At 32.1% G+C, this 14091-nt stretch overlaps 1 protein-coding gene across 1 annotated transcript; it reads right to left on the minus strand.

Moving 5' to 3' along the window:
- Window positions 1-394: 394 nt before the first annotated feature.
- LOC143084025 (single-stranded DNA-binding protein, mitochondrial-like) lies at window positions 395-14013 on the minus strand. Its single transcript, XM_076260437.1, has 6 exons — window positions 13911-14013; window positions 8842-8908; window positions 8025-8150; window positions 6802-6889; window positions 2013-2104; window positions 395-550 (listed from the first exon to the last, which is right to left on the minus strand). The coding sequence occupies exons 1-6, from the start codon at window positions 13935-13937 to the stop codon at window positions 456-458; spliced, it is 495 nt and encodes a 164-aa protein (XP_076116552.1). The 5' UTR covers window positions 13938-14013; the 3' UTR covers window positions 395-455.
- Between the last annotated feature and the right edge of the window lie 78 nt (window positions 14014-14091).

The following is a 14091-nucleotide window of genomic DNA, read 5'->3' on the forward strand; positions in this document are numbered from 1 at the left end:
CCTTAAATTTGTATTTCCTGTCAATGACTTTGGAAGAAATAATTATAATTTCATAATTGACATGTGCACCATTGTTTTGAGTAGGAGGGCTGTTCCATTAAAACATTCATGGGACTACATGTTCTATGAAAGCTCAACTTTTGGTGGTAGTCAAGTACAGTGAAAATGAAGGTGATATTCTAAATTACATCTTTAGACGGTGTTCCAAAAAGGGCCTTCTTTATTTAAAGTACCATGTATGTTAATATGGAAGAGCTGTAAATTTATGTTTTGAATATTACTAAAAATTGGTCACATGATATAAAGAAGAGATTGGACCAGGATCCCAGGCAAGTTTGGTCAAGAGAAAACTAAATGATAACACTCAATCACATGACAATGTAAAATGATAAGATACAAAATGATGGAAATAAAAATACATTAACAAACAATAACAAAAATACAAATTATAATGTCTATGAACTTTGATCTTGATTTTCATACTCCTCTTCCTCTCCCTGATGAGATTGTTCTTCATTTCTCCATTTCTGTGTCAGATTTATAACATTTCCTAAAGAATAAAAAAGACCATGCATGTGACAAAACACTCAGATCAAACTCATATTCCAGTTAGCATCTTGGTAAACAAGGGACATTGAAATAAAATCTTGTTTCTAAAACTTATAACATCACATTCATAACATAATCTATAGGAAAACCAATTCAGATAGCATCATATTCCAAAACTATAGCATCACAATACCATTATGCTAAAAGCTCCTGGGGAGAACATGGTTGCTGATCATGTACATTTATACAATCGATTAACGATCCATCAATACAGGCAAAATACCCTACTTTGAAAATTGTCTTCATCTTTTTTTTATATTTAATCAAAGGTTAGATAAGAGTATAGAACTCTGGACAGCCCATGGAAAGCCTGCGGTAGTGACAGAATCCACCAAAACTGTAGTGTATTATAGAGCTCTGGACAGCCCATGGAAAGCCTGCGGTAGTGACAGAATCCACCAAAACTGTAGTGTATGATGTTTCAAATGGTATTACAGATTCATATTTTTTGGGAAAAAAACAACAGAAACCTTACATAACAAGAATGTGTCCATAGTACACGGATGCCCCACTCCCACTATCATTTTCTATGTTCAGTGGACCGTGAAATTGGGGTCAAAACTTTAATTTGGAATTAAAATTAGAAAGATCATATCATAGGGAACATGTGTACTAAGTTTCAAGTTGATGTAACTTTAACTTCATCAAAAACTACCTTGACCAAAAACTTTAACCTGAACTTTGCACTATCATTTTCTATGTTCAGTGGAACATGAAATTGGGGTCAAAACTATAATTTGACATTAAAATCAGAAAGATCATATCATGGGGAACATGTGTATTAAGTTTCAAGTTGATTGGACTTCAGCTTCATCAAAAACTACCTTGACCAAAAACTTTAACCGGACAGACGAACGGAGGCACAGACGGACGGACGGACGAAGGGAGGCACAGACCAGAAAACATAATGCCACTCTACTATCGTAGGTGGGGCATAAAAATACATACAAGAGTGGATACATAGATGTGTTTTGTCAGCATTTAATCCACATATAATCCACATTATTGAGTTACAAAGTTTAAATAGTAACCAAACATCAATTTAAGTCCCTAGGAACAGATAAAGGCTCTATTTCATGTGATGTGTACTTATCTGTTGTAATCGTCTTGTAAGTTGTATTCATGTAGTGGATTTAAGGGGAGCATGCAGGGAAGGATTAGTTAGTTAGAAAGTCAGGTATAGCATTTATTAGATTATCAAACTTTACTCCAGTTACAATTTTATAATCGATCAAGCATTTTAAATCTAAAATTAGTGCAAATTTGCGATTAAGAAACCCAATTTTAATGGAATAACCAGAATTATTTCTGTAAAAAAATAATTCTAATCTAAACTTTTGCTCTTACAAAAGTGAGATTTAACAATTTCTAGACATGGCCACATTCAGGTGATGTATACATACTTGCTATTACTCTACTAATTATTTTTCTTTCATTAGTCGTGGGATCTTCATATTTTTTATTTGACAGCTGTCCTTGTACCAAAAGCCGATCTCTAAAATATAAAAAAAATCTCAATAACAAAACTCAAACTGTCCTTGTATCAAAAGCAGATCTCTAAAATATAAAAAAAAAACACATCTCATTAACAGGACTCAAACACGAAAAAAATACTTCTGTAATATTTTAACACAACTTGCATTGTAATACCTGTTAAGTTTCAAAATTTTCCTAAATGGCTATGCAAACCAAACTGGAAATGTGTAACATTGAAGACAGTACTTTGATGGTTTACTTTTATAAATTGTGACTTTGATAGAGAATTGTCTCATTGGCACTCATACCACATCTTCTTAAAGATCTTCTTTGTTGTTGATAAGGTCTGTTTAAGGGTCGATTAATTGGGGTAAGAAGGCACTTATATTAAATTTGATTATTTTAAAAAGGAAAGTATGAACATTTACAGAAAATAATCAAAGGGAGAGAGCAGTGTTAGAATAAAAAGTGCCTTCTGACTACCTAATACATTTAATGCTCAATATCTGTGATAGTCTTATTCATTTGGCTGGTTGTTAAATTGTTAATTAATTGAACAGCTAGCATGGCTGTGGTGAATAGTGCTGACTCTTAGTAATGTTGTAAAAACATTCTACTTGTTTGGTGGTTTATATATCAGTCAGAGCTCAGACATAAATAAGTCTGAATCTGCTTTGACTCATAGAGGTCTAAATTTGTAAGTTTTAGGATTTGTCTCCCTTTAATGCAAGACAAAATATGACTTTAATAAGTCATATATTGTTAAGCAAGAAATAATTGAACAGAATAAAAAAATTGCAAATATCGACTCCTACAAGTCGATAAGTTATCAAAATTGGTTAACTTCAAGACCCACGCATATTTATAAATAGGTCATGCATCATGTGCATCTAAATCAAATAATGACAACATTGAAAGACAATGCTTTGTCTTCTAAAGAAAAATATGAATGAGTCTAAAAAATCGGAGATAATGTTAATTAACCTTACAATGCATCCACCTGGAGCCACACTTAATGAGGTAAAACATCTGTGTTTAGTAAGGATTTTTAATTAGATAATTAAATATAGATAGCTCAAGTCCTTGTGAACTCTCAGACAGGTTTTTGCTGTCATAGGTGGTGTACTTTGGCAACCAAGTAAAATTAAGTTTTTTCATTAACATAAATAGACTTAACAAGTCTGTCGTTTTCTGATTTAGATAAGTCTAAAATTGAAAACACATTTTTATGATAAATACATGTTTTGAATTCTTTTAATCAAAAACAAAAATCGACTTGTTTATGTGTGAGCTCTAATGCATATACAGTGTTTGTACATGTACATGATAAAATTGAGAATGGAAATAGGGAATGTGTCAAAGAGACAACAACCCGACCATAGATGTATGAATCAGGCCCGTAGCCAGGAATTTCCAAAAGGGTTTTTTTTTGGCCTCAAAAACTCGACTTTAACAGTCACAATTCGAACAGAACGTTGACTTTAACAGTCACAATTCAAACAGAACGTTGACTTTAACAGTCACAATTCGAACAGAACGTTGACTTTAACAGTCACAATTCAACAGAACGTTGACTTTAACAGTCACAATTCGAACAGAACGTTGACTTTAACAGTCACAATTCGAACAGAACGTTGACTTTAACAGTCACAATTCGAACAGAACGTTGACTTTAACAGTCACAATTCGAACAGAACGTTGACTTTAACAGTCACAATTCGAACAGAACGTTGACTTTAACAGTCACAATTCAAACAGAACGTTGACTTTAACAGTCACAATTCAACAGAACGTTGACTTTAACAGTCACAATTCAACAGAACGTTGACTTTAACAGTCACAATTCGAACAGAACGTTGACTTTAACAGTCACAATTCGAACAGAACGTTGACTTTAACAGTCACAATTCGAACAGAACGTTGACTTTAACAGTCACAATTCGAACAGAACATTGACTTTAACAGTCACAATTCGAACAGAACGTTGACAGTCATTATTTATTTCAAGGGACGAACCCCCCTGGCTACGGGTATGTGAATTAATAGGATTTTGATTTTGATTACAACAAACATTTGACCCCAGGATCACTGAAGAGACATAATTTGTAAAAACGTGTAATTAGTGTGGTAAAATCAGTTGTTTTTCCATTGTTTACTGTGGATTCATTTATTTTTGTGGGTACCAATTTTCGTGGATTTAGGAAAACTTACATGTTCGTGGATACTTAAATTCGTGGTTTTGCTTAAGTCTGCATACAAGCCTATAGAAAATTTGTAATTCGCTGAACATTTATTTTCGTGGTTCTTCTATGGCCTACGAAATCAACGAAAATTGGTATCCCACAAATAATAATGAAGCCACAGTATGAGGATGGTTTTGTTTTGTGGTTCCTCCAAAGTTTTCATTTTAGCCTATGGATAATTAGTACTTCATTGCACATTGAGCATTTAAATTCTTTGTTTGCTAATACATGATGTTCCCAATAAGTCCAAGAAAATTGATATCCCAAGAATATGGATGACTTCACAATCACAGTATCTCATTTTCCTGGTGATATTAACAAGGTCTAAGGTCGTAAGAGGGCTGTTCCATAAAATACTATGTCCCCCACTAAAGATGGCACTTTTTTTTTTAAACCTCCCACCACCATTTTGACCACTCACAGAATAACAAGATTGTGTCCATAGTACACAGATGCCCCATCCACATTATCATTTTCTATGTTCAGTGGACCGTGAAAATGGGGTAAAATCTCTAATTTGGCATTAAAATTAAAAAGATCATATCATATGGAACATGTGTACTAAGTTTCAAGTCGATCGGACTTCAACTTCATCAAAAACTACCAGGGTTGGCAAAGTATTACCCACCCGGGTTTTCCCGGGCTGGGCAATACTCCCAGAAATGAGTAATAGTGGGCATTACTGGGCAATATGATTTTTTAAGCTTATTTTAACACAAAATAGGAAAGACTTGTTATAGTTTCATAGTATAACAGCTAAATATATACTTTTTATACAGATAACCATTGACAGTCATTTCTAGAAAATTCAATTTCATTCTCTTTTCTATTAATTTTATATGTAGGCAGAATACATTGTACAAAACAAAATTTGCAAATTTAAAGATACCTTTTAATTACCAAGTATTGTTTCAATAATCCAAACTTTGAAAAATGCATTTTATTGCAGTGTTTAAGTGAATTGTTAATTTTAATTGTTATACATTCATATTGCTACCCTACAGGGTCATGCCATTAACACTTATAAAATTGAAAGGACTGATTATTGTTACATAAACAAATCTGTGTTCTAATCTGAATAATTACTTATTAATTAGTGACAGTACATATACATTATTTAAATGTGATGTTTCTTTAATATATGTAATTGTTAATTCTTAATAGGAGCTATATTCATTTGAAAAACAAAATATTTATTTGCTTTCTTTTTACAGTTTGCCAATCTAGACAAATGCTAAACAAACAAAATAGGGTATAAATATCTTATTAAATGTATTGCATTTGTGTTTATCACTGAATCCTCTTTAAAATTCAGACAAATATTTTATATTACCCAGTATTGCCCAGTATTACCCACTAAAACCCAGTAAAACCCGGGTTTTCCCAGTATTTCCCACTGGGCTGGGCAATACTCATAAAACCCGGGTTTTTGCCAACCCTGAAAACTACCTTGGCCAAAAACTTTAAACTGAACTTTGACTTTAACCTGAAACAGGACAGATGGACAGATGGATGGAGGGACAAATGGATGCACAGACCAGAAAACATAATGCCTATAAATGGGGCATAAAAATAAATTAGAACAACACTCCCTTTGTAATTTAGTATTTCAATTACAACCACCCACATAAAATTAAGGTGGTACCTAACACTACAGGGAGATAACTCTGTAATATCAGCTAAACGTTTTAACAAAGTTGCGTTGTGAAGGCAATATAAAGCTTCTCAATGATCAAAATTAGTGTTTGTCAAACTGCTATATAACCAGTGTAATTTTTCTGATAAAACGCTTGGTACAAATTATTTTATTTTTTTATATTTTTGTAAAAAGGGTCAAAGTAAATACTTTGTCAAAATTTAATGAAAATTAAACGAGCCAAATTAATTTTAGTGAAAGTGTTGGGTACCACCTTAAAACAAAAATGTGTTCCCTAAGGCATTTTTATTAAGGGGGGGACATAGTATTTTCTGGAAGAGTAAATAAATACATGATGGATCCTATTCACCATTGTTCACAGTACTCATCACATTAATTTCAGCCTAACTATTTTTTACCAAAATATGCCCGATTCATCAGGATTTGTGCTCAAGTGGTTTAAATTCATTAATTTTTATGCATCTACCACTTCAGCTAGCTGCACCATTTGTTGTTTGTGTTGGTCTTCAGTTATATTCTTTCCAAGTAGGTTTTGGTGTACAATATTTTCAGTAATATTGAGAGTCATTGATTGTTTTTCTGTGTTTTAAAGCCACTTTTAAACACCACTTCTGGGCTATTTAGGTGGTGGCCAGTTTTTATTTGTGGAGGAAGGCAGAGTGCCCAGAGAAAACCCCTGAATTTTGATAGGAAAATGTTGATCCTAATCAATTAAAAATCAAGTGGCTAGTAATTACAGTAGTAACTACTTAGACTACCCTGCCGCTGAGGCTCCTGCCTGTTATATGTATAATAAAATATTATCAGTACTCTTACCCTTTTTTTATTTTACTGGCTACAAAGTCCCGTGTGTATGGGTTGAACACAACAATATTGTGCCAGTCTGTATCTTGTGTAATTTCTCCTGGAAGGGAATATAAATTCTGAGTTAATAGTATTAACTATTATCGCTTTTTAAACAAAATTTCCTTTGATCTTACTTTCCTTTCTCAGCACAGTAGAGTGATATCAAAATTCAGCGTTAAAAACTAAGGGGGCATGTGCTGTTGTCAATGAAAACAAAAAAAATTATGAAAAATTTACTTTTGAGGACATTAATTCCTGTAGTGGTCAATTGACAATTTTATTCTTGCTGACTTATTTTGTTCTTGTTCATTAAGCATGTTAAAACAATTTATAAAAAAAGTGTGTGTGGGGGAAATGTCTATAAAATTTATCTGTAATTATCTTCAAAATGTCTATATTTAAACAGTCCTACAGATCTTATAATCATCAACACATAGGACGCAGAAAATAGATCTGTCACTCCAATTATAATTCTGTGAAAACTGATTGATATTTACCATATATGCTTTGTAATTTGATAACAGATGAAAATTAATTTTAAATCACTTAGTGTAATCAAACTTTATATACATAATTAACCATTTCTGTTCAATTGGAAATAACTCAATCACATAATAAGTACCACTATTGCCTACTGAAAAGGGCTACCTTTGTACAACTCAACAATGAGAAAGCTAAAATCGGGAAAATTGAACTTGACCTTCATTTAGTCACAGGAAACAACATATCTAAATTTGAAAAAAAAATTCTACAAGTGTTTTCATATTAATGAACGGACACTTTTTGGCGGACGAAAACCCACCATCCCAAAATTAATAACAGATGTTTCCAACAAAAATTTCCTAAAAAACATGAAAAATATTCTGATTCCAACTTTGAGCGAAAAAAATATTCTGGTCAAGCAGATGATAGAAAATTTATTCTAAATGCAGATTTTCCCCATACCTTATAGTGTTAAATGTAATAAAAATTAATTTGAATGAAAGCGTTGGAAAACTGCACAAAGAAATTTATGACGCAGAAAAAAACACCATACCCCCCCCCCCCCCCTGAAGTTAAATGGTTATACCCTTAAAATTCAATTATGAATAACTCTGAAAAAATACAAACATACTAAGTTTTCCTAGTTTTATCAAAAGTAAACAAAAAGAAAAATCAAACTCAGATTTTAATCAATAGTCGTAATTTGTTACCAGTGTCTCTTTTTTTAATTCTGTAATTTGTAGCAAGAGAAAATACAGCAACTTGGTTCATATCCTCTCTGCCTCTCAATTCAGCATCCCGACCTACTCGTCCCATCAAAGTTACTTCATTTATACCTGAAAAAACATGTAAAACAATGTATTAACTCTGGGACCATAAGGATGTTAACTTTATTACTCGTCCCATCAGAGTTACTTCATTTATCATGTTTATACCTTAAAAAACATACGTCTCATACATGTATATATATTGTCTATTAAGTTATTTCTATGTAACTGTTGACATCTCATACATGTATATTGTCTATTAAGTTATTCCTACATACATGTATATTGTCTATTAAGTTTTTCCCTTTTAATTTTATATCCATATTTATCACTATTTTACGGAATTTCCTTTGATCATATGTTGATCTGACTGACCGATAATTTCCTTTCTCAGCAGAGTCAAGCGATATGAAAAATTATGGCTAGAAACTAAGGACACATGTACCATAACAATGAAATTAACAATGTTGTCATAGGTACATTTGTAAAATAGCAATAAACAGATTATCATTGGTCATCTGGACGGCTCAAGTGACAAAATCAATCTCGTTGAGATAACCAATGATAATCTATAAATATCTCATCCATATATATTGCTTGTCTTAGTTTTTCCAATGTACATTGTACAGTCTAGAGCAATCAGTTCCTGTCTGGCAGCACATTACAATAGAGTCATGAGAGTAAGACAGCATTGATTATATAACAACGACCAATCTGATCAAACTAATTCCTATGAACTTCATTGTAAACAAAAACTCACATCTTTCCATTGATCTAGGACTCTCATCAGACATTGTTCTTGCCAACTGGGCACATGGCCGTGTAATCTGAAAAATGATTATTAAAATATCTTATAAATGGCCACTACATTTGACAAATTGTAAATACAGTTCAGATTATCAAAAAATAGGCTTGGACTACAGTGGATCCTAAATTTAATGTAAGGATGGGGGACACTCTGAAGAATTAGGAGTATGAGTTCCATATTTAAGATCATTTAAATAAAAATTGGCTGTAATGATGGTAATTATACATATAATATAATTACATTTTTTTTGCTGTCTTTTTTGGGACTCAATCTGCACTTCAACTAGCAAGGACAATTCTTTTTATAGATCTTTCAACAGAAGGTAACACATGTAATACAAAGTATCTATTAGACTGCATGGCAATTGTCAAATTCAGACATCTCTTATATCATTCAGACAGGGGAATTACTTATTTGACATGCATGACATGTTTAAGTAGAAAATTTGAAATTTTATCACAATTTGTGATTTTGTAGTTTTACCAAATTTTAAACATATACATGATATACAGGATATACATCATTTTTTGTACATATGGATTATTTTTAGTAAAATTGAAAAAAAAAATAACCTTTTGTTTCTTTCAAATAAGGTGAACGATATTTTCTAAACAGATTTTCCCCTGCAGTGGGAGTATTATTCCTGTAAAATTCAAGGTTTAATCTTACAGATTCAGTAATTCATGTAATTTTTTTCTGATTGTCATTGTGATCAAATTTTCTAAAAGTCCAAAGACCTTGAAGACCACAACTCTGCACAAAATCATCAGATCGGAACAAAATTTCGAACTTGAACTGAAAATTGTCATGATAAAACAATTTAGGCCATAGTTATTTTATTTCTAGTTTTACGAATCCGCCGACCCTGACTTTTGCCGAATTGGAAAAAAAATAAAATTGGAAAACAACAAATTTTTTTTAATTTTTTTTCCGCCCGCCGCGATGCTTTGCTTTTAAAAAAAAATAATTTGGTTTTTAGTTGTACTTTTCGATCCGACTCTTTACAGCGCTTGAAAGAATAGGAATTTACGCTTAGCGATCGATGTTAGAAAGGACTTGAATGTTTTTGGCTACCATGGCGCGGTGGTTCGAGTTCATGGTTCTGTATAGTTGTTTTTGATTTCGATCTTGCGGTAAGAACAAATTTGTAGAAGAGGAGTCTGATACATCTATTGGCCAAATGTGTATCAAGACAAAGTCATCGTCAGGGAATCCTTGTCCTGTGAAAACTGATGGACGTGACTTATTATGCAGGTATGTAGTTTTAAATTGGAATTTCATCAAAATGAAAAGCAATTCTTAAATATGAAAGTATGCAATATTTGTGTGTTGCCTTGGTGAAATGCATGAAAACAATATTTATAGCTGTGATTTTGTAGTAGTTTCTATCTGAAATTTTTTCTTATATGTGAAAAAAACATATTAGTAGCCAATAGCAAACAGTCTACTCTGACTGAATATTAAGTTACTTAATAGGATAGTCTGTCCAACTTTGCCCAGGATATCATTTGAATTGTCTGCCAGAGGAGGGAATCAAAACCCTCATACACAAACATGATTGGAATCTAAATTGTATTTTTCAGTTTAAAACAAAATTCCTATTTATATATGTATATATATAAATATATTAAAAATGTGCAAGGCAGAAAAGTGGTATATAATATGATTGAATCACTGGCATGAATGAAGCAATTTCTGAGATTTTTTTCATCTTTTATTTTAAATAGGTATCTACACACAGGTTTTCAAAGATGTTTTCTTTTTTTGCTGGGACTGTGACGACATTGCAAACAATTCAAAATAGTTCAGCTGAAGGAAGACTTCAGTACTGTGCTGCCCATATGTGAAGGATGCATTGGTAGAGGAATGAAACCGGCGGCCAGGAATGCCAAAAAGTTAAAAAGTCCAAAAAATGAACATTGAACATGTTGAACTGTCACTGCCATGTCTGTTGTATTGTAAAAAAAATTTTAAAAAGTATTTATACTTGAATTAAATTTGTTTGAATTATTAAATCAGATACCGACATATTAAAGAGTATTAAATCAATCCATGGTCACAGCACAAGCGCATGTCATCATTTGTGAAGTTCTGCAGTTTGTTTTTGGAAGGTTTTTTTTCTTCCTCCTACCCATTCTTTTCTTTATAGGTGTCCGTAAAACGAAATAAAAAAAAAAAAAAGAAAATCTTGAATTTTTTTTTTTTTTTTTTCGTCCTCCTACCCATTGATTTTGTAAGAAAATTTCGTAAAACTAAAAATATAATAACTATGGCCTTACCAATTATCAAATCAATATTTCAAGAATAACAAAAAAAAAGTGTGTGGGAAAACTGATTATTTGACATATTGTGTTAGATTGAATTTTCTAAGTCTGAGTACCATTACTCTGCACAAAATCAACAAACTGGAAAAAAATTGAACTTGATGTGGATGTGGATGGGAATGGACATGAAATTTTTGCAGAGAGAATACCTGTGAATAATTTAATTTTGGATGTAATGCGTCTTCTGATTGGCTGACATTATTTTGTTATCAGCCCATAGACATAATTTAGTCATGTGACCGTGATGTCATCAACGTTTTTTCATGGTTTTCTGCGGTTTAAAACGGAATTTAAAATTAAATTATAAGAAATGACTGTAATATTTTTTCTGTCTATTCGAAATAACATAAAAAATGTGGTGCACACTGTTAAATAACCTGCTACGCGCGTTATTCAGTGTGCACCAAATTTTTTATGTTATTTCTTCATAGACAGAAAAAATATTACAGTCATTCCTTAATTAACATCATCCAAATTAGTTTTCTAAATTATTTTGTTTGATGCATTTTCATCATGGATGTATTTTGCCAAGGCATTTGTGGGACATCCAGGGTGACCTTGTTTGATTTTATGTATTATCATGATTATACATGTAGTTTAGCATGTTTTTATACTTTGAGGACTGAGCGAATCAGGTTTGTGTGTGAGTTAACTAGTATGTTTTATTTTATTGCATTGTATTATGTTTTGATACAGTTAGTCCAGTCAATCTAGCATAAATTTTACCCTAACCCGAAAGTAATTTCAACAGAAGTTTTAATCTTTAGCATACCCCAAATATACACAGAAAAAAGTCCCATAAAATCTAACTTGAGGAAGACTAAAAAAATCACCATTTAAAATTCCTATGGAGATTTGCATTGAAAAGGGAGATAACTCTTGCAAAAAAGGCAGATATATCAATAAAAATAGATACAAATTTATAACTTTACCTCTTCTATTCATCAGAATGTACTGATTCTTGATTTTTTAGCGGTCTTTAGTGTATAACAAACACTCTAAAGGTGTTTTCATATATTTTATCAAGCTATAATCTAGATTTCGTAATTCATTAGTTGACCATTTATTGAATTTTTCAACATGTCAAAGTAAAGAATCTCAAATTTTATAAAAATAATTAAGCATGTATTCTTCTTTTTGTGGTTTAAAATTTCTTTAGATAAGTAAGTTGCTGAAAAAATATAATATACAGATATAAACAATACCCAATTTTCACATTATTTTTTCAAAATGGTTACAAAGCTTCACATTTGCAATTTTTTTTAATGAAAAATGCATGAAAAAAATAAAACTACCCATAACACTTCGGTTTTCTACATTTCATGAGCAGAAGATTATATAATTTAGTCAAATTCAAACTTATAACCCCATCAAAGTATCATACTTTACATAAATTTCAAGAAAAACAACCAAAAACTGACTAAAAAAGACTAATTTTTGCAAGAGTTACCTCCCCTTCCAAATGTTAATTTCCATAGGAAATTAAAATTGCTGATTTTGAGTTTTCCTCAAGTTAGATTTTATGGGACTTTTTTCTATGTATATAAAGAGCATAATGCTATATTAGAGCTAAAACATTTTCTGTTGCAATTAGTTAGAGGTTAAATCTTAGTTTGACTGGACTAAGTTCATTTTCTGGTAATAAGCAACCTAGATTAAAAATCAAATCTCCACACTCACTCATTTTTTTTTGCTTGGTCCCTGTATGCAGAGATTAAATTTTAATAAGATTGGGTAATAAGGGAGCTACCATTTGATTTTTATGGGGGGGCTAGGATGAAATTTGAAAAAAATAGGCAGGACAGGAGTTTTGAGTAAAAAAAAAAGGCAGGATGAGCAGGCCATTCATTAGGAGGCGGTACCCGGTACTTTTACCCTTTTATGCTATTGACAAGTACCGCCTAAATGTAGAAATTTATATATAAGATATTCATGGAATAAATTGAAAAGTACCACCTAGAAATGTGGAAAGTACCAGTCAACATGAAAGATAATGAAACCCCTGGATGAGACACTTTGCAAAAAAAAAGGCAGGATGACAATTTAGGTAAAAAAAGTCGGGATAAACTAATAAAAAAAAGGCAGGACCGAATAGAGTGAAAAATAAAAAGGCAGGACAGAGATTACAACTAAAAAAAAAAGGCAGGACAAAATTTTTCATCCTAGCCCCCCCATAAAAATCAAATGGTAGCTCCCTAAGACCGGTCACAGCCTGGCTGGGGAATTGGGTAGGCAAATCCTCACATTAATCTGTACCGATACAGGCTCCACATTTCCTCCTTTATATCCCATAACTACTTATAAAACGAGGCTCATACGGAGACAATAAGAAGATCTCTAACTTGTCACATGTGATTCAACTATATACCAAATAAAAAGTGTCATGACATGAGTGTGGAAAACTAATTTGCCGGACTGACAGATGGACAGACAGACGGACGGAGTGCAAACCTAGTATGCTTCGACTGGTCGGTCATGTCGGTAGGGAACTAAAACAGGCATAAATCATACATGTTATAACTACATGAACCTGATGAATATCATGTAGGGGTGACCTTAGTTTGGCTTTACTTCAAATTCTTAAAAGTTTTGTAGGTCTCATGATTCAACTTCTGTGAAGAAAGCTAATGAAAAATGACAATCTTTGTATACATATAAAGTAGTAAAGCCATAAAATTACTCATGAACATAGCTTACTCTTGTGAGTGAACGAAGTACATTCATTCTCGTGTTTAGTTTTCCTCGTGTTTATGGGTTGTGATGACAAATTCGCCCCATACCCCGTCGTCCTAAATTGCAGATAATATACCTCAAATTTTATGGACTTTGTAAAATTTCAATGACATTCCTTTGCCAGTTATTTACTAAACTGAAGCAA

This window comes from Mytilus galloprovincialis, chromosome 7 (assembly GCF_965363235.1).
Source record: "Mytilus galloprovincialis chromosome 7, xbMytGall1.hap1.1, whole genome shotgun sequence".
Classification (NCBI taxonomy): domain Eukaryota; kingdom Metazoa; phylum Mollusca; class Bivalvia; order Mytilida; family Mytilidae; genus Mytilus; species Mytilus galloprovincialis.